General features: G+C 39.0%; 2 protein-coding genes across 3 annotated transcripts in view; one reads left to right on the top strand and one right to left on the bottom strand.

Annotated features, from left to right (window-relative positions):
* LOC122068938 (probable acyl-activating enzyme 17, peroxisomal) overlaps nt 1-8,629 on the top strand; it is a 56,165-nt gene extending 47,536 nt beyond the window's left edge. For both annotated transcript variants that reach the window (XM_042632845.1, XM_042632844.1), the window contains 6 exons: nt 5,797-5,891; nt 6,058-6,274; nt 7,532-7,657; nt 7,736-7,834; nt 7,922-8,134; nt 8,235-8,629. In XM_042632845.1, coding sequence (XP_042488779.1) covers nt 5,797-5,891; nt 6,058-6,274; nt 7,532-7,657; nt 7,736-7,834; nt 7,922-8,134; nt 8,235-8,345 — 861 coding nt within the window. In that variant the 3' untranslated portion in view covers nt 8,346-8,629. The remainder of the gene's footprint in view (nt 1-5,796; nt 5,892-6,057; nt 6,275-7,531; nt 7,658-7,735; nt 7,835-7,921; nt 8,135-8,234) is intronic.
* A 2,905-nt stretch (nt 8,630-11,534) lies between these two features.
* Nucleotides 11,535-14,806, bottom strand: LOC122068930 (protein trichome birefringence-like 19). The gene is made up of 2 exons (XM_042632835.1): nt 14,288-14,806; nt 11,535-12,350 (listed from the first exon to the last, which is right to left on the bottom strand). The coding sequence occupies exons 1-2, from the start codon at nt 14,804-14,806 to the stop codon at nt 11,535-11,537; spliced, it is 1,335 nt and encodes a 444-aa protein (XP_042488769.1).
* Nucleotides 14,807-27,334: the final 12,528 nt, after the last annotated feature.

Here is a 27,334-nt window from a genome sequence, read left to right on the forward strand (position 1 = left end):
ACTGAAAGGATGTGGAGGTGGCACATATGGATGGGCTGGAAACCCGAAGATGCTATCGACGAAAGATGACCCACCACCTGAATCACATCCATGTCCAAATAAGGTAGAAGATCCACTATGCCCACCACCGTATCCAAATGAACCAGTGCTCTCGAAGGATGGTCCACCAGCATATATATACTATAAAGGTGGATACCCATAATGCGATGTCGATCTGACACTCTCAAAGCCACTATCACCATAAGTATTGGACTAGGGTTCAAGTTTATAAATTCTAGTGCACGCCAATTTCTAGATCCTTTATTCTCTCCCAAACTAATGGCTTCCATTGTGCCACACAAGCGATATATCCATACCGATGGCCATCCCAGTTGCCTCCTCATCAGGTCTAAACTGTCAGCGTGGTCCTCGAGTGTAGCCAATCTGTTGTCGTGAACCGTGATTCTCATCTTGCGTGGCATGGGTGAACTCAGTCTCCCATGTGAATCTAACTGGATTTGGTTGCGGCTCAGGGTCCTGATGCATTTGGTCCTCTTCGTGTAGGGCATCTAATATGTCACCATCACCGCCACCACCACCACTTTCATCATCATGCCCTTGGGTCGGGTCAAATGTTTGAGTGGAAGGCGATAAAGGTGACCACTGATGCAGATAAGTCACTTGATGGGCTTATCTTATGGCAAATAAGCCTTGGGTTGGGTTATGTATGTTGGGCTTTTGATCCCATGGGTTTTCTTTGTAATGGGTCACTTTAATGGGCCTAAAATATGGGTAGAAAGTAGAAAAACGGGATTTAATTCATTAGTTAGTTAGAGTCCTATTTTGAGTCTATTTCCTTTGTTATTTCAGTTGAGTCGGTTTAGGTTTCCCTATTAGTGAATGACTAGTTAGTTATCTACTCCATGTTCGAGTTATAGTTCTAGTCCTATTATGAGTCCAAGTCCTACTAAGTGTGTCTAGTCCTATTTGGAAACTAGTTCCTAGTTATAGTTTGATTGCTATTCTGCCCTCTATAAATAGAGGAGCTTATGTACACATAATTCTCAGATTTGAATAATGAATAATTGTAGTCAATTGCTTAAACAGCCAGAATTGCTATGGGTGAGAAGCCTGGGTCGAGATAGCCACTCCTCTCCCACACTCCCCTTGGCATTCTTTTACTTTTCTGCAAATTATTTACTATTATTAATTGTTTAGTGTAAGAAGAATTCAGATCTGTCCAAGTCTTCAAAGCCAGAATTGATAGCCAAGAATTCCCCATTCTTGAAGTCTGCAATCTCTCTCCTCCTCTATTATGAATCTGATCAAGGAGCTACTGTTAAGGGTTGTTAGAAGTCATTGTAGTACTACTTAGTCCTCCTCATGAAGCTGTCCAGATCACCCAGTTGCTGTTCCAGTAGAAATTTTCAAATTCTCTCTCCTAGGTCTAAAAATCAAGAAAGCACATAACTCTCAAACCAGCCGTCAAAAGCTCTTCATATTTGGGTGTTTTTGTACCCTCCTTGGGCCTATAATCGACCAAGTTTGCAGATGAATTGGAGCCCCACAGACCCAGCCGCACCTCTCTCTCCAGCCTTATCGCAGATCCTTCTCTCTCCTATCAGGTTACGTTTTGGGATGGTTTTGCTCCTGCATGGCTATTGTATCCTTGGGGGCTTATTTGCTGGTCTCATTCCCTTTTTCTCCTAGGTTTACTTCTGATTATTGTCCAACTAGTTAAGTGAGTCTTATTTGTCTTGTTTGGAGTTGTGATACACTGCTGGGGTAGTTTACTTGTAACCTACTTCTACATTAACCACTACTCTTATTCATCATTTCCAGTACCAAGGTGCGGCTCAAATGGATGGGGTGTCTGTGAGTGAAATCTGCCCTCTCTCGCCATATAGTCAACTTCAGCATCCATATGTGAAGCAATCTGATGGTTAGGCCGACCCCCAGTCTCACCTAAAAGTGGCTCACCTCAATCTTTAACCCACTTATAAAAGGGATCTTCCTCATCTTCGTCCATATGGACGATTTTGGCAAGCTCGTTTGGGCTATTATCATTCTCCATATGAGGTCGTATGTTCTCTTCTTTTAATCTCATATTATAACACACATACGCCAGGTCCTCCAACTGCTTAGCACCCAATCGGTTCCATCTCTTGGAGTATATGAGGTTGAATGCACTCCAATTGTGCTTGCACCTAGTAGTAGAACATGTTTGGAAAACAATTTAATTGCTACTTTCGATAGGTAGGGTGAGTCTCTTCCATATTGCACCCACCATTCAGGTGCATAAAACCAGTAAAGAGTAATTTTAGGTGATGGTGCATATCTAAATTTAAACGAAAAGACTAAGGTCATTGGACCAACTAACAACAGTGCCTTCCCGAGCTGCAACAACCGTTGCCTGGCCAAAACTCCCAATACCATCTCTGAATGCTTTCATCTATATTCATTTAAGTGTTTGGTACCAATGTTAGTGACTTGGCATCAATACCCTAAGTTAATAATTGTATAATTTATTAACTACCACTCTCACCTCTGAATTGATAACATACTGAGCCTTTGGATTTGCCTCAAGCCTCTTCACTACTGTGTGAAGTGCATCAATGAGATTAGTTCTCATTGCAAGCCTATGCTTGTATTGGTATTTTGGGTTCAGGTAGTATGCTGAAAATAAATAATATAAGGTAGTGAATAAGCAACTGAATATCAAAATTTATAAGTTGAAGTAAAGTGAATATTGTAAAACTCACCAGCCTTATGTAGAGGATGCATGAGTTGCCTCTACCAACGGTTTTTTATTATGGAAATGAAATTCCTTGTACCCTTTTTGTACACATCTCCTCCTCCATATATATCATTTCTATAGTTGTCCATATGATTGGTAATGTGGGCTTCCTCTGTGAGTCCACCGCTCTCAAGACAATGATGATCAAGTTTAATATCCTTACCACCTTCTTGAGGTCATTTCAGAATTTGTCACTAGTAATAGTGGCTTGGGTCATTTTTCCTCTTGAGAATCAAACCCCTCCCAATCAAATCAATCCTCTAAAGCAAAACATAGACCTAAGTCCAGACTTCTTCGTCTCAAAGCTCTTCATACGATGTATTTTTTCGCGAAACGTGTCATCCCTGGCCTCACCATGTCACCACCACATTTTCTCCTCAACAATTGCAGGGAAAATACATGGTTGTAGACAAGCGATGTAGCAGAGGAAGCCTTTAGCATTCGACGAAAAGCTTGAAGTTCATCATGAGAAAGATCAGTATCTGTAGGGTTGGAGTTGCAATTGTCTCGATATGATATGATTTGCTTTGGTTTTGGATTGACCACAACCACGCTTGGTCTCAAAATCAGCAGGTTTACCATAAAATTTCCAGCAAGTAGCCTTAGTGTGCCATGACTTGTGGCAATGTTCACACTTGATAATCTCCTTGGAGCTATCACCAGTGTGTGAAAGCCTATTAAAGGTGGGAGTGGGACTGGAGACAGTCTGTAAAGCAGATCGATCTGTAGTAGAAGAATGAAGCATGGCAGAAAGGCAAACCTCTGTATGGACCAACGCATAGGGATTGCTCCAGAGTAGGGGGAGGAGATCTGCTTAGGACCTGAACACGAATCTGATCATATTCAATGTTCAATCCAACCAAAAAATCAATGACTCAAATCTTTTCGACATGTTTGCCGTATGCAACAATGTCAGTTACACTGGTGGGCTGATAATCAGCATAATGATCAAGCACTTACCACAAACTGTGGACCTCAGCATAGTACTGAGAAATAGACAACTCCCTCTGGTTGGTGTCGTGAACCTTCTTACGTAGTTCATACACCTGTGCATCATTCCCTACCTGACTATAAGTATCATTTGCAGCTGTTCAAATCTGGGTGGCATTGTCGAATAGTAAATAACCTCTGGCAATATTAGGTTGCATGGGATTAAGCAATAAGGACATCACCAGATAATCATTAGAGATCCAGCGATCTTGAGAAGGATTTGCATCAGAGGGCTTCACAGTACCACCACTAATATGCCCTTTAAGGCCATGACCAACAATGGTCAAATAAGATGATCGAGACCATATCAAGTAGTTGGTCCCATCAAACTTGATGGAAGTAGTAGCAAAAGGGAGGTACTCATTACAACCGTGTCCATCAGAACCTGAAGATGCTGTAGTAATGTCTGACATAATGACGGAAAAAAATAGGGCAGAGTCAACCAAGTGACCAATCTAGGGAAAATCCACCCAAAAAAGATGATTTCAGATATCTCCCAAAAAAAAATAAAAAAATAAAGGTCGGAAGACTCAAAACTGGATCAAGTTCTTTTCTGGGGTGATAAAATATCTCCTCAAAAAATCAGTGTTATCTAACTTGAGATGGTCGAAATCGATTTTCGCAGGGTTTTGGAAGAAAACTCAAAAAGTAGCTGATCTTCAAACTTCAACGATGACAAATGCTCTCAAATTACTGCAGAACTTGATCTCCAATAAAAATGGAATCAATCACAAAAGTGGCATTAACTGTCAATCTTCAATTTACATATCATTTGTTAAAAGAGATAAAGATGAAGGGCATCAACTACATCCATAAGAGATCACCTCATTAGTGCTGCACATTTTGATAGAGAAGAGCCAAGAGAGGGAAGGAGGCCTGTAAGAAAGGGAAAGACTGGCAGTAGAAAGTGGTGGGCTGTTTAGGTTAGAATGGAATAATTTTTTATTTTGGGAGAAGGGGAAATCCTGGACTGTAAACCTAGATTAGAATTGGCTCTGATACCATGTTGACAGCAAGAATAGGATTGTAATGCTTGGATGGTTGAGAGACCCAGCTTTATAATAAAATAAGAGGGGAAGATTACAAATATGCCCTCCTCATACCCGATAATCAATAGATAAATTAGAGTCGGCTAAGGGAGAGAAAACCCGAGTATCCCCATGCGGCATACCAATTACATAATTCAGCAACCCTCAATCAATTACTGCTTCTAATCTGCTGTTATTCTTCAAATTTGGTGGAGTTATATGTGGGTAATATCTCAGTGGAAACAAGGGATTTATCAGTCCCATGAAATTATAGTTTGTGGATACCCTGTTCTAGGGCTCTCCTACTCTGTTTTGGAATATGCCATTCAACAGAATCTGGCCATCAGATTTCCCTGTACTCTTGTGAATGTATTCACTATTTGGGTGTGACAATGGACCAAGGTTTGATCACCATCAGACCTTCTGGTCTGAAGTGATCTGGATTCCTAGCATTTAGGATCCAAAGTTAATATTTTCTGAAACAGATCCATTGACGAGAATCCATTTGTAGGATTCCCTAGAGTTCTTGATATATTGTACATCTTGTTGAAGGCCAGCTTGACCAGAAAGCCAGAGCTTGGTCTGAGTTGTGGATTTTGAAATATTAATTTTCTCTATAATGTTGTTTCTATTGGTGTCTGTGATCCTACCTGTTGTGCGAAATCTGAAACATATTACTAGGAAAAACCAGATTCCATTATTTATATAATTCTCGAGGAGTACAGGTATTTTCACCAGATTTACATGCACCAACTAAAAGAATTATCGAGGAAATTTGGAGCTCAATCTTTAATATTTTCAACAACATTTGCACTTCTATTCCAATTATTCAAATTCCATACATAACATGAATTGTTTTTCCAGAAAACATGCTAAGAAACTTGAAGACTATCTGATTCACTCGTTTTTAGTCACTTGAACATCTTGCAACTGAGAATTGATTTGATGCTTTATTTCCATTTAGTCCTTAATTTTTATGAATCCCTTCTGCACTATCTGTAGGATGCTAAAGTAACAATGCTTGGAGTGGTTCCAAGCTTGGTTAGAACATGGAAAAATACAAATTTCACAGCTGGCTTTGACTGGTCTTCCATTCGGTAAGTCAACTTCCCATCATTTCTTCTCCATTTAACCTGGGGAATGTGTGGTTGCTGGAGGCAGTGCATAGATATCTTTATGCTTGATCAAGACAATTTCATGAGAATTATGGATATGGCTTCTTAAGGTGGTTGATAAAGTCTACTCGTGTTTGAAATCGCATAGATGCTTTAGCTCCAGTGGGGAGGCATCCAGCATAGATGAGTACCTATGGCTGATGGGAAGAGCATTTTACAAACCTGTCATTGAGTACTGTGGTGGTACCGAGATTGGTGGTGGATTTGTTTCGGGGTCATTGTTGCAGCCTCAGTCTTTGGCTGCATTTAGTACACCTGCTATGGGTTGCACCCTTTTTATCCTTGGCAATGATGGAAATCCTATTGTAAGTATTGTAGACATGCTTATCAAGTTATCTAAAATGTGAAGCTAGGCTGTTATACTTCCATTCCTGAACTGTAATTTTTTCTGAACATACATTTACAATATGCATCATCTTTTGGACCATAATCCCAAATCCTCTCGTTTTAGTAAAAAACTCATAAGAGTTCAGAATCTGGCCATTGATATTCAACGACTTTTAAATCTTCACCTTCTTTATAATATACCTTATTGCCTTCTTTGAAAAACTGAAATTGTGGGTCCCTGTGCAAACAGAGATGATATTTTCCATTGAATGCTTCCAGCTCAGTCTTAGCTGTAGGAATGTCAGTTCTTAAACAATTATTTACTAGTGCCATTGATGGAAATTGTGCCCCATTATTCAACAAAATACAAAGAGATTGAATTAATGCACATCATCAGGTTGCATAATGCCTTCTCTCACAGTCCTGTAAAGATAATGGTCTCTTGTGGCCCATCTAGTTGTGGTATGTGGCAGGATGATACAACAATTTTGACCATTGGATGAATAAGGCATAATATGGATTTGCCACCTTTCAAATTGGAGGGTCAAAATCAATTATATACCTCCCCTCCCCCCTCTTATTGGCATGCACACTCTCTGTAGTCCATGGCTTGGTGTGCACCCTCTGACCTCTGTAGTCCTGTATTTTCAAAGCTTTATCTTTCCACTTGGCCAATTCCAACTGGGCTGAAACTTGACATGTGATGGATCCAAAACATTTGTGCCTCATCCTTGGCAATCTGACATATTTTGGTCTGACCAGGAAACATTCACCGTCTTTCTATCATTTACTTTTCCTAGAAGTTTCCATTTGGGTCATACGCATTATGCTTCTCCCAGACTGGCAAATTCATAACCCGTCTTTGTAATATACAGGTCAAATATGCCATTCAGGCAGAAAATTTTCATTTCCCACACCCCTGGAGTTACAGCAAGGATGTTACTAAATTATTAGACCACTGCAGTTGAGAATAAATATTTTCGATTTGTTTTGAATACTTTTTAATGAATTCTAGACTTTCTTGTTGCATTTTCATTTTCTTCTGATACATAACCTATAATATTATGTCTAATCAAGGCAGAATATTTAAGTATGCTAGTTCTTTACAAGTATCCAATTATTAGGTTTTGGCAGAATATCTTTGTTTCACACTGGTTTATGTGTTCAACTTGGATCATATTGTTACACAAATTTATCAATTATACAAAGCTAAATTAACTTCCTCTTAATTGTAGCCACTAGACAAACCAGGAATCGGTGAACTAGCCCTTGCTCCTGTTATGCTTGGAGCTTCACATGTGCTACTTAATGCAGATCATTTTGATGTCTATTTCAGAGGAATGCCTATCTGGAATGGGAAGGTAAATATTTCTTCTTCATCTCCACCAAATGAGGTTTCATTTAATGCTTGAAGTTTCATTGATGATTTCCTGATGTAGGTTCTCCGGAGGCATGGCGATGAGTTTGAGCGCACATCTGGGGGTTACTATCGGGCACATGGTCGTGCAGATGATACAATGAATCTTGGCGGCATCAAGGCCTGCATTGAAACAATTGGATTTACTTCTTTTCTCCCAAAATATTACTTGAAAATCGATGTAATTTTTTACTATTGATTCATGCAGGTAAGTTCCATTGAGATAGAGAGTATATGTAACAGAGTTGATGATTCTGTGCTTGAGACTGCAGCCATTGGGGTGCCACCTTTAGGAGGTGGACCTGAGCAGTTGGTCATTGCTGTTGTTTTCAAGGATCCAAATAATGTAACGCCAAACTTGGATCAGTTAAAAATGACATTCAATTCATCACTGCAGAAAAGACTGAATCCTTTGTTCAAGGTAAAGCATTTTGATCTTTGACAAAGTAGCATAAAAACTGAACTTCTTGCAATTTTATGTATGCATGAATATATTGACCTTAGGTTCTGATACATTTTAGGTTTCAAGCGTTGTGCCTGTTCCATCTCTTCCGAGGACAGCCTCAAACAAGGTCATGAGGAGAGTTTTGCGGAAGCAATTTTCCCAGCTCAAAGACGGTGCTAAGTTATGAAAGAAAAAAATGTTCCTACAATTCTGGACGAGGCCCTTCGGCTCAAAATCTCTAGTCATTATGTTATCTTTCTATTATCAAATAAAATTTTAAGATTTATTCTCCAAATATATAGACAGCCCTGTCCTTGGGTACTAAAAAATAAACAAACTTTCGTGTATAATGTTATGCATTTTATGCTTACAGAACCATCTCTTGTTGTCAACGTGAAGTCTTAAATGTATTTCCAGAAAATGCTTTTGATGGAGGGGGGGAAAAAAAAAAACAAATTTTGTGAAAGGCAATACCATTTGGTTCCTGTATATAATGAAAGATAAGGTCTTGATAATATTTATGCCAGATGAATAGTACTTCTGGTATTTGTTGCTTGAACCTCAAGATCATTACAACTGAAGTTGTCATTGGGGAGTAAAAGAATGCCATGTCCAATAGAGTGTTGCATTTATCAAAGACATGTTTAGAACTTGAACTCAATAAATGCAGCCTAAAAGATTGCCTATATCAGAAATATACTTTATCAGGTGATTTTTAAATTTGTGACCATGTGTGTCCATTGCAGCCTTTTAAAATTTTATTTTTTTAATTGTTCAAATTAATTGAAAATAGTTTCATTGTTCATATCATGTGGTTAACTTGATTTTGGTTGGGCCGATCCAGTGGCTAGTCCTGAGTCCTGACCTGCTTTATGATGAACTATGTGCCAGCTATAAGAGCCCAAGACCATTCTGTAGGTCTTGTAACCCTAGATCCTAGATGTCGTGCCAATTAGATGCAAATGAATATATAAGATAAAATGTAAATTTGATGGAAACATTGAGTGCTACAAAGCCCCACTTGTTACCAAAGGCCTTACCCAAATAGAAGGGTTGGATGGTAACAAGACATTCGCACCAGTGGCTAAACTTGTTATTGTTAGATGTTTCTTGCCATTGCTGTCATCCGCTATACTTATCTATCTCAGCACAAGTATGCCTTGGACATTTTGACTGACGAAGGTACACTTAGAGGATGTCCATATGAATTTCTTATGGAAAATTTGAAACACAATCCTGATGATGATTCATTCCTCTCTGATCCACCTATTTATAGGCATGTCATAGGTCGTCTAAGTAAAAAATAATAATAATAATAAATAAATAAAATAAAATCAACAAATAGTATCCCGCTCCTCAGCTGAATTTGAATACGAATCTATGGCCTCTGAAACATGGGAACTCACACTTCTATCTTTTTATCTGATCTATGGGTTCCATCTCATACAACTACTTTATATTGTGATAATCAAGTCTCCCTCCACATTGATGCAAATCTTGTATATCATGAAAGGACAAAGCATTTTTCACCCAAAAAAAAGAAAGGACAAAGCACAAAGAGATCGACCACCATTTCATTCGTAAAAAGATACAAGTCTGCATCATCAAAACTATTCCATCACATCTTCAAATGAATTGCATATGTGTTCACCGAACTATTGGGTCGCAACCACTTCAAATCACTTATCGACAAGCTGGTTCATGGATGACACTCTCCACCTCGAGGGGAAGTATTAACCACTATCTTAAATTCAAAATTTTGAGTTATCTTTCAACTTTTGAATTTGAATCGAATAAGATATGATAGATTTAACAATAGCTGGATTTTTGTTGTATTTTAATTTGTAATGGCAGATTTTTCAAGTTTTGAATTTGAGTTGTATAGGAGTTTATAACGAAAGCTGAATCATAGGTTTTGTAACGAGTACTCCCCTCATATCGCACACTAATGTCAAGAAAGCCAAGAGAGTAAGCCCTCAAAAATGTCATTCCATTGAAGTTTTGGTCACCATAAATGCCTCTGAAGGCAGTCCCAAAAGCCCTTCCATACCCATTAAAACAAGACAAGTAATGTAACATTCCATTTTTAGTTATTATCACTTAGCATCCAAATCTCTTGGGTTTGAAAAGTTAAATAAAAATTACATCTAAAAAGTATCATTGTTAGGTTATTAAATAAAAAAAAAAAAATGAAAAATTTTTAAATAAAAATTAAAAGCATCATCGTTAAATATGGTAAGAAATTTAAGTACTTTAATTTTACTTTTTTAATGAAGAAGTACTTTATACAATCATGCTAGTTAATGAATACAAAAAATTAATCTTTCAAGTTTGAAAATTTTCACTTTTTCTCTTTAGATAAATAAATAAATATATTAAACTATGAGGGAAAGAAAATAAAAAGAACAATATAAGGCAAAGATGACAATCAAAATTGGGACAACCCCCCCCCCCCCCCCCAACAAGGATTTCTAGAAAAATCAAAATGAGATATCTTTGAGGCATTAGGTTCTCCATTCAGGTGAGTAAAGAAAATAAGGGGCAAACCTAATACGGTGACTCTTGAACCCATGCCAAGCAAAGACTTTAGTGTCTTCCCAATGAAGCACTTCTTTTCCTTTAATTTCCCTTATCCCTTGCAACCAAATGTAACCAAAGAAAATACAAGGGGAAATTTCTTGGCAATAGGTTATAGAATGGTTAAATCAACTGTTCCAACGATCCCATATCCTTGATAATACAAATGCCCAATCTAAACCGGCATCTAAGGGCCCGTTTGATTTTGTTTCCAGAAACAGTTTTTCCATTTTTCAGTGCTCAGAAACAGAAAAACACCCCAAAAACCGTTTGATTTTTCTGTTTCGTTTCATTTGTTTTTGAAAATATAAATAGAAATTTATGCCTATTTTTGTGTTTGAAAACAGAAATGGAGAAACAAGTTAGACTTGTTTTTTTGTTTCTAGAAGCAAGTGAGAGAAACAAAAATTGTGAAAAATTGATTCTTCACTCGAGCTATCCAAACCTTAACCCATTGCTGAAACTTCTCGCTATCTAGATACGGCGATTCCAACCTGGTTGTGCAAAGCTCACAGTTTCGGATTGCCTTCATCCTTCTGAAACTCATCTCCATGAAGCATATCTGCAACTTCAACTTCAATGTCATGCCTTCACTCATGTTTTGAACTCGACTACACTGTTAAAACGTTTTGGGAAATAGAAAAAATCAAACACCTTTTTGCAATTCCAAAAATCATTTCTTAGGACAGAAACAGCAAACCGTTTCTATTGTTTCTAGACACAAAAACAGGAGAAACAAAATCAAACGGGCCCTAAATATTCAATAATTTCCAAATGGCAAAAAACCATCACCCATTTGCTATCGTATTCTCATCTTCCTATCACTTGTGTGAATCGACCCTTCAAAGGATTTCCTCCCCTCGATCTTCAACGTCTCTAGCAGGAAATCATTCCAAGTGTCAATGGCCCCAGGCAAGCACCAGTGCACACAGTCATTGTACAAGGTCACATTCTCATGGGGCCAATGCCCATAATGGCTAGGGTGCCCATCTGGTCTTAACAAAGAGGCTTTAGTGGTGTCAAGCAACCCATATCTCAATCCTCTACTCTTCTTCCCTTCCCTCTCTGCAATACTAAACTCCTCCAACTGAATCCTATAGAGCTCCAAATCCTTACCCTCTAAATGGGTTTCATTGCTCATAAAAGGTTTTGTTCTCAAGCAATTCCCTCCCTGATTCCACACACCATTTTCAAAATGTGAAGGAGCAAATGTTCTTAAAATTGTTAAGCCCTTATAGTTAGGCAAACTGTTGATAGCTTTGAAGGCTGTACTGAAGGCTTTTCTGTAACCATAGAGCATGTTGAGGTCTGTGAGGTTCTCTTTGAGGCAGTAATGGCAGCCTACGAGCGTGCCCTTCTCGTAAAACATCATCGGACGATAAAACCAGTGGCCGGCGGATATGATTACATAATCAAATTGTTCAATATGGGTTGTCCATTCCTCATTGAATTCGTCAAGGTAAAGATTGAAGAGGCCAATCTTGTTGGGGTCAGCTTCATTAATCCTAACAAGATATGGAGTCCAAAATGTGGCTAGGGTGAAATTGTAGGTTGTGTAGTTCCAGCGTTTGAAATCTTCGTCCCGGGTATATGATATATCCACTGGATACATCACCTGAAAATTGCAGAAAAAAATACAGGAGTTTTTAGGGAATGAGATTATTAATCGATTTATTTAGGTATTGATAGAAAATTGTTGGAAATTAAAGGCCCGTTTGATAACGTTTCAAGAAACGCGTTTCTACCGTTTCTGTCTCCAGAAACAACAGAAACGGAGCAAAAAGCGTTTGATAAAACTGTTTCGTTTCCCTTATTTTTAGAAATAGAAATAGAAATTTTTACTTATTTATGGTTCAAGAAACGACCCAGGCGAAACAAGAACTTGTTTCGCCGTTTCTGGAAACGACTTGTGGCAATTCTTTCACTGGTTACCATCGACTTTTAAAAACATGATTTATCAAATACCTTCAATTCCGTTTCTGTTTCTAGAAACGAAAATTTATGCTTCTGCCGTTTCTTGAAACGGAAACGGCAGAAACGTTATCAAACGGGCCCTAAAGTTTCAAAAGATGGTCAAAATAGTGTTTTCAAAAGTGTCTTTTTGAATTTAGCTTCCCTCTCAAAAGTGTCTTTTAGCACTTGTGGAGTTATAATTAACTAAGACAACTCACAAAGTTTAGTTTCACATTGTTTAGAAGGAAAGAAAACCTGAGCATATATATATAGGATTATAACTTAAGGTGCAAGCCCTTTGAAGAAGAACTCTCTCTTGAGCCAAGCCAAGGTGAGTCAGGCCGAGGTTGGGGTCAACAATAGGTACAGATTCCTGTACTGGTATACCCATATCAGAGGCAAGTGTTTTGTTGGTTGCCTATAAATATACGAAATATACGGGTCATTAAGAGAAAAATGCCCTATTTACCCATTAATCTATTAGATTTGGGTTGGTTATTCAATGTGAATTAATTGAATAATCAGTTTTTGGGAACTGTGACCAAAAAATGCTTTATTTTCTGGTTAGGGGTTTTTCAGATAATCAAATAGTTGATGGAGGCACGTTACCTCTCTACAAGCTAACCCCATCATCAAATAATAAACATGGAGAAGAGCACAATAAGCCATCCATGGTCCCATATGGTTCCACATCTCTTTATCATGTCTTTCATGGGGTCGTGCCACCCTCTAATATTGAACAGAATGGAATTTCTTCTATCTGATAATTTGTGGTTGGTAGAAGAATCAGTACAATGTACATTCATTGTAGTGGTGGCTGGCAACACAGCCCACCCATAAATAAGTGGAGATTTAAATTGATCGAATTTGAATCGGATGTGAATCGAATTTTCGATTATCTGTTTATATAATCCTTGATATGTGAAATCTGGATCTTTCTTCCTTTGACAGATATAATTCGCTCTTAAACTATGTCTCTTAGTTGTCTTAACTCTTTTTTCTCATTCTATAAAACCTGTTGAATATTCAGATCATTATTTAATATTTTATTATTAATTGAATATTATTCACACAGAATTGTTATTTTTTGGATTTCTTGAATTCGGATCATCTTTTATAATAATTTTGGCCGCCTATGATTCTTTTTGGATAAAAAATTTACACTTGTAGAAGAATCAAGGTTGCATGCATTACCCCTACGACCAGACAGGGAGGGGGTGACATGATAGCTCCACACCTCATGAAAGGCAAAAATCTGTCATTGTTGTTGTTTCCATGCACTCTCATTGGTTCCTGAACTAACGTAGGCCATGCTGTCTTTCAAGGAAACCTCTCTCAATTAATTAAACAAAATGAGAGAGAAAGCACAGTAGCACACTACTTGTGGGCAGTAAGCTCGAGGGCGGCACCATTGGGGGTGCAGGATGGATACCATACAAGAAGTACATTCCAAAGGAGGAGAGAGACACAGTGAACCCTAATTTATGGATGAAACTTAAATCAATTATTTTTAATTGTCTCATCTAAAGTGTTCTATCATCATAATTGGAGAAGTATAAGAAAAAAAGAAAAAAGAGAGAGAGGAGAAGAAGGGTGTACCCGAGATAAGAGGCAGATCAAGGACTGAACTTGGTTTCTGGCCACAGAATCTCCAACAAAGGCCATGGACTTCCCTCTGACAATCTCCAAGAACTGAGCCGGGTTGAAGATGGGCAACTCACACTCATCCGGTTTCCACCTCCACTTCATGAAACCCAAATCTGGTCTTCCATATTTCATGCAATTCTGGTGCTCATGGATCGACCAACGACAACTCAAATTCGTGTAATAAGGAGCCTCAGGATTTGGAATCCATTCCCCACTAAAAATATCACATTCTCTCCCTGATGTTACGCCGCCATGATCACCCGAAGAAGGAGGTATTGCTGATGATAACTTCTGTGAAGAAGAAGAAGAACTACTGTTCCAAGGAAATGAAGCATAGCCTGGTAATAGGTAATACAGAGGAATTAGGGTTAGGAGAACCAGGGTTATGGTTACTAAGATAGTGATCTTTGGAGAATTTCTTATAGAGTTTGCTGTCTTCCCCAAGGGAAGCTCAATGGCGTGAAACTTCATTGAAGAATGTGTCCGGGGGGATTACAGAAGAGACTAATTAAAACTATTTGGATCCATTTGGTGAAGATGGATAGATTAATGAAGTCCAAAAGGAGTCTTTGTATCAGAAAAAAGAAGCAATAATCTGATAATCTATTGGGAACCATTCTTGGGATTCTAGTTCTATCATCTCAACCTCATACAAGATCTTAAGATTTATATAAGGAGTTGGGTTATTGACTTTATTGCTCTACATATGATTGGATTTGATGATCTAAATAATCGAGAACACTGAGTTGGCTATCTAATTAAATACTATTATATCATTACGTCCATTACTTCTGTTTGTTTCTTGTTCTTTCTTTCTTTCTTTTTTTTTTTTTTTTTTTTTTTTTTTAAGCCCTTTCAGGCTTTAGTAACAACTGTTTTGGAGTGAATAAAAATTCAATGATGAAACAATTGAGTTGGCCCCCACTGCTTCGGCATGGAATCAGGACGACTCAATGATGAAGATGAAGATGGCAGCATGTGAAACCAAAATGACATGCAAATGGAATGCATGGGCTAAGGGTTTCAAAAAAGCCTGATCAGCCCAAAACCACCCTAGCCTGCCCTGAGCCTGAACAATGTCTGGGCTGAGATTTCAGCCCATAAGTTGGATTAGGGTCGAGAATTTCAGGCCTGAGGTTAGGTTGGGTTGGGCCTGGGTTGAGATCTCAATCCAATCCAACCTTGAATATTAAATATATAATAATATAAATTTGTTAATAATTATAAATGAGTACCTATAGAAAAGGCTGACAAAAAGTCTTTCATTTTCCACAATCTACATGTATACGAAAACTTTAGTCTTTGACCTCTGCAATACACCCAGATCATGCAACCAAATAACCAATAGTATTGGGCTCGGTTGAATTGGGTTCAGCCCAACCCAATCAAGTCCATCAGCTCGGAGAAGGGTTGGGCTAAATCTGACAAATTGGGCCTAGGCTGAGAAATCCCAGCCTGACTTATGGCTGGCAGTGCTTGAGTTAAGTTAAGAGGCCTTAGGGTTGGATTAAGGTTTTAAAAATCTCAGCCCAACCCAGCCCATTGACAACCCTACCATCGGAACATGATCCATTGGGAGAGGGACCCATGAGACATGAACTGCATGCAGAGAGGGATTTCTAAGGGTGGTAGCTGAGATGTAATCATGAGCAAATCTTCTACTGTCATAGATAACTGAATGTGGTGATAACCATTCAGTTATGAGTTATGAAAGAGGTACCATTAAATGCCAGCTATATAGGCCAAAGAATACTGGAAATAAAGGAGAAGTTCCAATCAATCTAGAGAGAGAGAGAGAGAGAAGTACCAATCCTTGTGATGACAAGTGTAAATTCTCAAAAAAAAAAAGAGGAGCAATCCAGTCTTGGACATTAAGGATGGTTGAGTTACTGAGAGCCTCAAAATTGAAGAAGATAAAGGGCAGTTAAGAAAGATATGTTTTAGTATTAACAGTGGTGAAAGAATAAAAAAGGCCTTGTTTAGGAATGTTGAGGCCCCAGCCAAAGAGAACATCTGGATGAAGAGCATTATCATGAAACAGTTTTCCACATGAATGTTCAGACTTTAGCAGCTAGCTATCGGGATATGCCAATTAAGCTTATGCCACAGAGGGTTGCAAATGCCATCATCAATTCCAGGCCTAACCTGGCACGTTCATGGCCTTATTTGATCTGCCCTATTAATAAACTTGTTGGGCTTATAAACAAGTGTTCACCTGGCTCATCGGACACACAACTGGACCGACCGAATATACACCCAATCTAGACCAACCCCTTTAACCCCACCTACCCATAAGCTAAATGATTCTTTGACTGAGAACAGGATTTAATGTTCAAATAGAATTTCTCTTTTCATGGTTGAAACTTTTTGGCTTTTAAAGTTATATTTGTGATGAAAAGAAACATGTACATAAGAATTGAGAGTAGGTTTTTGGCTTTTAAAGTTATATTTGTGATGAAAAGAAACATGTACATGAGAATTGAGAGTAGGTGGGGGGATTTAATTTGTCAAGGAAAAAATCCGATAGTGACCACATTAGGTTAATAGAAATGGAATTGAAGAAGATAGTAATGGGTTGAGAAATAGGTCAAAGAGAAAAACCTGACACGGAAGCTAAGAGAAAGGGAGGACTACAACAATTATGGGCCTTCCAGCCCACTTAAGAGACAAATTTTCAAGAAGTCCTGTTTAGATCCCGGTTAACATCCGTTTAGAGTTAAACAAGTCCATAGCCCAGCTAAGGCCATATTATAGCCTGAGACTGAATGAATGAATATAAACTGTATCATCCCCAGACAAGCTAACCCATTTAGCTAAATAGGTGTTCATGATGCAGGGCTTGACCTGTTGACACCTCTAACTGTAGAAATTGCATTTTGACCCCTCGTGTAATGCGGACCCGATGATTAAGGCCCGCTGAACTCCCATGGCAATTGTGTGGCAAAATGATAGTTTTTACCCCTAGCATAACCTTGAACCCAAATCTTCCTACCTTCTAAGATAGCCTTAATCAACTATTTAAAAACACAAGCAAATTTTTATTCAAATCTGACGCCATTTAACCCTCAATCAGTAAAAAACGACCATTTTAACCATGGTATAACCTCAATATCCAAACCTTCTCAAATAGAGTTGAAACTCCCAGGATAGCCTTACTTAACTATTTTAAACCTATACATGAAATTTTATTCAAACTCGAAGTCTTTTGAGCCTCATTAGTTCAGAAATGATCATTTTACCACGGGCATAACTTTGGTATCTGAGTCAAAACTCCGGCCTCTTTAAAATATTCTAAGCCCGTACATAAATTTTCATCCAAACCCAATACGTTTTGGTACCCATTTCAAGCAAAGAACCATTTTGCAAGCCCCAAGCTTGCTGCGCAATTTTGACCACATTTTCAGCAAAATTTGGAATTAATTAATCACCATACAAATGGAAATTACTCATTCTCGGACAAAGAATCACTTTCCATACATGGTTTGAGATAGACACATGGACCAGTAGCTGCTTTGTCGTGTGTAGCCTGCGCCAACACTCTAGCCAATGTCACAGTGCACAGGGACATCCAACATATGGGTCGCTAGGTCATTTCACAGCCCTTTGTGAAAGGGAGTAGGGGGGCATGACTAGCTAGGAAACATTCTTTTTCCCAATGAGTGAGCTTAATGCTGGTGATAGAAGTCATTTTTGATAGACACCCAACCTATGTGAGAAGAAAGTCTCTAAAATTATGTTCAAATGGTAAAAATCAAGTCATTAGATGTCTCTTAAGTACTACTATTGTTTAGTCATTATGGTTGGTAGTAAAGTAGTATTTATCACCACATTGAAGTGAGAATGGGTCTTAGAACTCTCAATCGGAAAAATGTTTATGAAATGTTGGGATGTGTTTACTATGGTAGACACTATTCGCTTTACCTAAATGGATGTACGAAGTGAGACTGCTTCCGATAAGAGTTTTAGAGGAGAGAGCTCTTTAGACATTCATGATACAAAAATGAGGATAAGGCCAAAATGTCTATATTATTGAAAGCAACACAAATAGGGTTGGATGATAATATACGAATGGTGAAATAGTCGATTATGCTGATGAGGAAAGGTTTAAGGAGTTTGACTTAAACTATACTTGTATGTCTAGCTTTATCATATCTCATATAAATTCAAGTCCAAAAATTATCCACAACAAGGTGTGCTACTTTCTCTAATGTGCTACTAAATTTCAGTTTTGTTTTGATCGGTATTTTGAATCTTATGAAATATCATATTTCTAAGGTTTTAAAACTAATTTAAGATTTATTACAGATATCCCATGCACACAAGTCCTACCATGCAAGGACTCTCTCCCATGCAATCATGTAGATCAAGACATCTCAACCCATACGCAACTTGCACCCAATGTATGTAGTTGAGTCTTAGTCAAACTCTAACGGATTGTAACCAAATTTAGATGAGTCCTTGATGAATCCTAGTGGCTGTAAACACTTACACGTGATTGAACATGATTGATATATATACAATACAAAACCCTATCAATTATGATAAGGGAAACACAAAGAGAACGTCTCCTACTGGTGTACTATTCTATCCTGGTATCAGACGCCAAAGACTGACGTCAACTCTCTCTCATGGCTCCTTCGGACTCCACAACAACCACCGCCACCTCTCCTCCTCCACCTGCACCTGTTTCTCCCACCAACATCGTCCATCTTCTCCCCATTAAGCTTGACCGAACTAGCTATCTCCTATGGAAATCTCAATTCCTTCCCCTCCTCAATGCCCACGATCTACTTGGGTATGTTGATGGAACGTTCCCATGCCCCGCCGCGCATCTCCCTGCTATTCCACCTGCCCCACCAGCCATCAATCCGGAGTTCTCCCTATGGCATCTACAGGACCAGCTTATTCTCAGCTGGATTATTTCTTCTCTTACTGCACAATCCATGGCTCATATTGTTGGCCTGTCAATCTCTCATGTCGCCTGGTCCATGCTTGCTCGCATATATGCCTCTCAGTCTCAGGCTCGAGTGATGCAACTAAAGTATCAGCTTTCTCAACTTAAGAATGGCACTGTTCCTCTGGCCGATTATCTGCAACGTGTCAAGAAACTTGTTGACAACCTTTCCACTGCCGCCCACCCTGTCTCTGACTCTGATGTGATCCTTCACATCCTTCGTGGCCTGGGATCTGACTATAATGCCTTTGCTACCTCAGTTACTACTCGCATTTATCCCCTGTCCCTCGATGATTTCACTGGTCTTCTTCTCAGCCAGAAAATCCTCAAGGAACAATGATCGTCCCCTATTGATCTACCTTCTCCTGAAGCAAACTATGTCAATAAGGATGCATCCTTAATGGCCGATCCAATAGGGGTCGTAATCGCAACCGCTTTAACAATGGCCGAGGTTGTGGCACCTTCTCTCAGCTAAACAACAACCCATCTCAGTAGTCCTCTCCATGCTCACCTTGTCAGATCTGTGGACGGACCAACCACTCTGCCTCAGCCTGTTACAATCGATTCAATCCCAGCTATTAGGCTACTCCACCAGCTGCTCACCAGGCTCTCCTAGCTACGCCAGCCTCAGGTTTTGACCCTGCTTGGTATCCAGACTCTGGAGCAACCCATCATCTCACAGCCGATCTTGACAACATGTCTCTCAGTGCTCCTTATAATGGCACTGACCAGGTTCGCACGGGTAATGGGGTAGGTTTGCATATCCACCACATAGGCCAATCTATTCTTCCTTCCCCTTCTCGTTCCTTTCATTTGCATGACATCTTACATGTTCCTAAAATTACCAAGAATTTGTTATCTGTTAGTCATTTCACTTCTGATAATAATGTCTGTCTTGAGTTTCACCTATCTTTTTGTTATGTGAAGGAACCTCTAACAGGGAAAACCCTGCTTAAAGATGGTCTTTACCAGTTTCCCATTGCTCCTGTCTCTCCACATCTTCTCATTGGTGAACGGGTAACTCCCTCCATTTGGCTTGATCGATTGGGCCATCCCCCCTCCACCAGCCTTGGAATTATATTGTCTCACCATCAGCTTCCAACCAAGGTGGCCACTGCCTCCTCTAATTGTGTTGCATGCCGTTCGGGTAAAGCACATAAACTTCCATTTACTTTGAGTTCTAATGTTGCTTCTTCTCCTTTTCATTTGATACATTCAGACATTTGGGGTCCTTTCCCTAAGCCCTCATTTCAAGGGTCTCATTATTACATTTCTTTTATTGATGATTGTAGTCGATTTACTTGGTTATTTCCTCTTACTCATCGATCAAATGCATTGTCTACTTTCATTGCTTTTTACGAGTTTGTTCAAAATTACTGTAATTGCTCTATGAAGGCTTTCCAATCTGATGGTGCCCTTGAGTATCAGGCCTTTGATTCCTTTTTTAAGGCGCATGGCATACTTCACCAATACTCCTGTCCCCATATTTCTGAACAGAATGGCAGGGCTAAACGTAAACATCGCCATGTGGTGGAAACTGGCCTGACTCTACTAGGCCATGCCAACTATCTCATGGAATTTTGGGAATTGGCTTTTGAGACTGCTACTTTTTTAATTAACAGATTCCCTACCCCTGTGCTCCAATCACGCTCCCCCTTTCAAGTACTCTATAGAACAACATCAGACTACAAGATTCTACGTACCTATGGGTGTGCTTGCTACCCTTGGCTCCGTCCCTATAATAAGCATAAACTGGAGCTTAGATCCACTCAATGCATCTTTCTTGGCTACAGTAACCGTCACAAGGGGTATCAGTTTTTTGATCCATCCACTAGCATTACATACATCTCCAGGCATGTCACTTTTGATGAGAAAACCTTTCCTCCCATTATGCCCCAACCACCTACACCTGTCCTACCCTCTACCCCGGCCATCATCTCCAACGATGGCCCCACCATCTACCCATGCTCAACCTTACCCCCCTCAACCCCAACCGAATCACCCCTCCCTCCTCCTCAACAACCAATCCCATCGCCCCTACCTCCCATACCTAGCTTCCCAATCATGCCCTCTCACCACCCCATGGTGACCCGCCTCCATGCTGGCATAACCAAACCGAACACCATGCTCACCCTCCTCTCTACCAAACATCCCATTTCCCAAAGCTCTCCTTGCCACTCTACCCCCTACCATTGATGAGACGATCTCCTTTACTATAGCTAATAGAGCACCTCACTGGACAGCTATAAGCGAGGAGTTCAATGCTTTCATATGCAATGGTACCTGGACCTTAGTACCTCATCATCCATCCATGAACATTGTTCGAAATAAATGGGTGTATCGGATCAAACGCCATTCAGATGGCACAATAGCTCGTTACAAAGCCCGGTTGGTGGCCAAGGGCTTTCACCTACGGGAAGGGGTGGACTACTTTGATACATTCAGTCCGGTGGTCAAATCAATTACCATCAGGGCTATCTTCTCTATCATGATCGGCCAAGGTTGGGTCCTTCGGCAGTTGGATGTCAAAAATGCATTTCTTAATGGTTCTCTCCAAGAACAGGTCTACATGACACAACCTCAGGGGTTTATGGATCCTACCTACCCCACTCATGTTTGCCATCTTAAACGCGCCCTGTAAGGCTCAAACAGGCCCCACGAGCATGGTCTCATCGGCTTGGCACATTCTTAGCCTCTATTAGGTTCACTTCCTCGGCCTCTGATAGTGCTCTTTATGTGTGCATCTCCTCCAAGCAGCGCCTCTACATATTGGTCTATGTTGATGACATCTTAGTAACTGGCACAAGCCTCTCTACAATTCAAGACATAATTACCACTCTGGGCACTGAGTTTGCCATTACCAATTAGGGTGAGCTCCATTTTTTTCTCGGTATTGAGGCACACAGAGACACAACCGGGTTATATATCACTCAATCTAAGTACATTCATGACCTCCTATGCATGGTAAAAATGGATGGTGCCAAACCTATGCCCACGCCAAGCTCCACTGCAGCCTTGTCTAGCACTACTGGATCGCCCTTTGTTGACCCCACCTCTATCGCAGTATAGTGGGTGCCCTACAGTACCTCACCCTCACACGCTCAGACATCGCCTTCTCTATCAACAAGATGTGCCAGTTCATGCACTCACCCAACACAGATCACTGGATTGCTATGAAATGGATTCTTCGGTACTTAAAAGATACAATCACCCTTGGTATTCTCATCAGGCGTTCCACCTCACTCCAGCTTCATGCGTATACTAATGCTGACTGGGCTGGCTGCCCTGATGATTGAAGATCCACTAGTGGCTATTGTATATTTTTGGGACCCAATTTAATCTCCTGGAGCTCTAAGAAGCAACATAATATGGCCCGTTCCTCCACAGAGTCTGAATACAGAGGCCTTGCCAATGCTGCAGCTGAACTCTTATGGCTCCGTCAACTGTTACTTGATCTTGGTGTTTCCTCCTCCCCGCCAATGCTTTACTGTGACAACATTGGCGCAACCTACTTGGCGCCCAACCCTCTCTTCCATGCACGTACAAAACACATTGAAATGGATTTTCATTTTATACGTGAACAGGTAGCCACAGGTAGACTATGCATACAGTTTGTTGCTAGCCCGAACTAGATAGCCGATATCATGACCAAAGGTCTCCCCACCCCACGCTTTTGCACTCTTAGGGACAAGCTCACTGTCCATTCCTGGCCGCTTCACTTGCGAGGGCATATTACGGATATTCCATGCACACAAGTCTTACCGTGCAAGGACTCTCTCTCATGCAATCCTGTAGATCAAGACACCTCAACCCATATGCAACTTGCACCCAATGTATGTCATTGAGTTTTAGTCAAACTCTAACAGATTGTAACCAAATGTAGATGAGTCCTTGATGAGTCCTAGTGGCTGTAAACACTTACACATGATTGAACGTGATTGATATATATATATATATGTATACAATACAAAACCCTATCAAATATGATAAAGGAAACACAAAGAGAACGTCTCCTACTGGTGTACTATTCTATCCATATTCAAAACTCCTCTTGTTTTATTTTGTTATCATTCCTCACAAGTGTATACATAGTTTTTGTCTCCCAGTTGATCAACATTTTCTAGTTGGAGTGTCTTGAGAACAATGTTTCTCAGCCATATGATTGTCGAAAAGAAATCGATCGGACCACCTAGGCGGTTAACCAATAGCAGAAAGTCATTAAAATAATAATGCAGTAGTCACCTCCTTTGAGGTGTTCTGAATGGGTGTCTCCAAGGGACATTTTTCTTTATATAGAGGATGAAAATGGATGTTAAGATGTATCTAAAATTGCTCTCTTACACTTCGATTGAGTTTTTTTTTTTTTTTTTTTAATTCAAGTGATTTTTTTTTGTGTTCTTGGAAATTCTATTTTCTTATTAATTGAGTACAATCCGAGTGTGTCCTGATGTGGCCTAGTAAGTGAGTGTAAAGGTGATCGCTGTCGTGAATGAATCAAAATAAATCCTAACTAAACTACGAGATAGTGGTAAGAAAGGGGTCGAACCTACAGAGAACTAAAAGGCCAAATCTATTAAGATTGAGGTGAACGTTGTTTTGTAAATCAAATATATAAATTCAAAATTCAAATTAAACTAAGCCAATTAACAAGGATAAGAATTAATGAGAAGAAACTATCTTCAGGTCTCAAATCAGTTTTGGTATTATTATCAATCTTTGGTTCATACTTCTACCAACCTCTACATCCATCATTGATAGGGGGCCATGGATATGATCTACCGATTAAGATGCATTTGGTTCACTGAAACTGCAAGTTCTCATGCAACCACAAAAATCTAATCTCTGGCTACCCTAAGCATAACCTATCATGTCAAGCACTATTGTCTATCACTTTCGCTTAGCATGCTTAGTTTGATTGATTAAAGACTATCATTAGTATATACCAAAAATCAACATAAAATACCATTGTTTGAATAGAATAACTGAATCACAAAGACAAATATTATAAACTAATTTAACTATTAAAAATCATCTACAATGGAAAGGGATCTTTAACATCAAACAATCAAGTATGAATTCCAACCAGGAATTAAATAACAACAAATCAAAATTTCATCTAAACCTAAATATAGAAAGGAGATTTAGCCACTCATGGTGTGAATGAACGAAGGACAGCAATGATGATGGTCGTGATAGAACCTTGGTGTAATGGCAATGCTAGTTGTGCACTACTGTCCAAGAAAATCCGTCCTAAAGAAGGTGCAATCCAAGAATAAGGAAGAACCATAAAAAGAAAGAAAGAAAAAAACAACAATAGGTAGTGTGGGTGAGGGGTTGATATGGGCAACCTATATCATAGAGAATGAGAGTGAAGAGTGTCAAAAGAGAAGGACCAAAAGAGATATATATAGGGAGAAAGAGGGGTGCGTGAGATGAAGAGGTGGAATTGGATTAGGAGAGGAAAAAGAAGAAGAGAGAGGGAAAACGTGTGTGAAGAACAGTGGGAGAAAGAGATAAATTAGGGGGGGAAGAGATAGATATGGCCTAGATTAGGAGAAAAGAGAGGGAGTGAGAAACATGGAAGAGAGAGATCGATAGGGATAGGATTCTGTGAGAGAGAGAGAGAGGTCGATAGGAATAGGGACGCGTGTGTTGTGAGAGCAAGGAGGAGAGAGAGAATGTGGGAAGTGAGTGTGTGAGAGAGAGTTGTAAGAGGAGATGGATTTATGGGAGAGAGAAATCGTGTAGAGGGAAGAGATAATTGGGAGAGAGAGAAATTATAGGGGAGAGATAGATAACCATGGGACTTTACCCGAAAAAAAAAGATAGATAACCCTGGGAGATGGAGAATGAATAGGGTAGGGAGAGAATGTGGTAGAGAGGTAGTAGAAGAGGAGAATTTTAGGACAAAAATGAATCCTATTCTAATTTGGATAAGGAGAGAGAAAATATGAAAGGAAGTAGGAGAGGGAAGAGGAGGAAAAGAGAAAGTAGGAGAGGGAAGAAAAGAGGGACGTGTGAAAGAAGGAGAGAGGGAGAAACTGTGGGATTTCTCTCTCCTCCTCAATTTCCTTTTTTCTTTTTTTTTTTTTCTCTTCTTCTCTTGGAAATTTCAATTATGCCCTTGCTTCTAGACTGAACCATCTCTATCCATTTAGCATCAAACCCATGCACATCTCTTGAAACCCCTACAAACATTAAATCATCACAATATGTGGTCAAATTAATCATGAAAACCTAATTAAAAGTAATAATAAAATATCCATCTCATAAAGAGTTATTACCCAATCAAAAGGCTACTGGATGGGGTGATGGGGTTGTTTTATCATGGAAGTTGATTTGCAAGAACTCATTTTGGCACCATAGGGGGCGGTGTGTCTATAGTCTTATAAAGAGTGATGGGTGGCATGACTCAACACCACCAATTTCTCAAGGTTCTTCATGTGTTTTTAGGTACGTAATGTCATGTATGATGATTAAGTTTGACACGAGCAAGTGCGGATTTTCTTTGGTATTCTATTCCACTTATTAGATATGTAAACATTTATATTTTGGATGATTATTTTTCAACAAGGCATGATGATTTTGTGTTTGTTATGATTTAAAATGTTAATTGAAGGTCAAGATTCAAATCAAACATTTAAAAATATTAAAATATTATGATTGAATCTTATCTTTTCAATTATAATAATTCTGATTGCTGGTTTTATCTTAAATCATATTGTATTAGTAATTTCTATTATAATTTAAGATATATATGAACTGTCAATGCATGATGTAATAAAAAAAAAAAAAAAAATGTAGAAATGTGATATTGAACCACATCCTTTGAATTGAAATATTTTGATAGATATAAAAAATTAGGGCAATGTTGAACCTTATCCTTTCAATTAAAATTGAAAATTAAAATCTTTTAATGTGGACATTTTGATGGTTTCATCACCTCATGTTAACTTTTTCTTAACACCTTTGTGTTTAGGTATTTCAAAAATAGTTTTTAACACATTAAATACTTTAAACGTGGGGATATAAAATATTAGAAAGATAAGGGGCTGACCTGACCATTTCCCAGCCATACAAGTGTGTGACGTGTGTCTATGTTCAAATGAATTTTAACTGTCACAAAAAAGAAATATTTTTTGCGATTCTTATTTTCTAGTAGGAAAAGAAGAATGGGGCTAAATCTTTTGCTGAATGAACACCATGGTTCAATTCAACACTTTAATCTTTCTCAATGAGAAAAGCAAGCATAAATTTCTTCTTTATTTTTCTAATTAAAATTTATTTATTTAATGATGAATAAATATCATGCTTTAATACTTCAATCAATTTCTCATGAGAAAAGCAAGGACTTATCTTGTTCCTTAAATTTATTTATTTATGAATATGCTAGAGCATATAGGTCCTCATATGAAAATCATTCTCGTACATGTTTGATTCACAGAGACACAATTCATCCATAAACAAACTCTAAAGTGAATTCTTCTGGTGTGAATCAGATTGTACAAGAATAGTTCTCCTACAAAAACCTGATCCATAGTCTGCATATACATATAATGGTGTTGGATCCTTGAGGGCATGGTGTTCATTCACCAGAGAGAGAGAGAGAGAGAGAGAGAGAGAGAGAGAGAGAGAGACATGTTATTTTTATTCTCCACTGTTCACAAAAATCAGAAGCGCCAGATAGAACAGGTTATTGCTGAGTCTTGAATTACATCAAGAAGATGAAAAATCCATACTCTCAGGTGTCACTGATATGTCAATAGCTAAGGATCTGTCTTTCAAAATATGTAAGGCTTGCATTTAGAATCCACTTGATACTTTTGTAGCTGAGGAGTGAGGACCATTTATGGTGGAAGTAACAAGTCTACAAAAAGCCAAGAGACTTTTTGCTAATGGGGCTAAGGAAGACTTGGACCACCAGTACAGCCTTTCCTTTTGTACTTTTCCACAATCCCCAAAATAACCTTCTAAATCTCTTTTGTTATCAATCTGCATGTAAGGGCTTTTCTGGAATCAAGTATTTCCTATAAATATTCCCTCAC

Source organism: Macadamia integrifolia, unplaced genomic scaffold (assembly GCF_013358625.1).
Source record: "Macadamia integrifolia cultivar HAES 741 unplaced genomic scaffold, SCU_Mint_v3 scaffold484, whole genome shotgun sequence".
Taxonomy (NCBI): domain Eukaryota; kingdom Viridiplantae; phylum Streptophyta; class Magnoliopsida; order Proteales; family Proteaceae; genus Macadamia; species Macadamia integrifolia.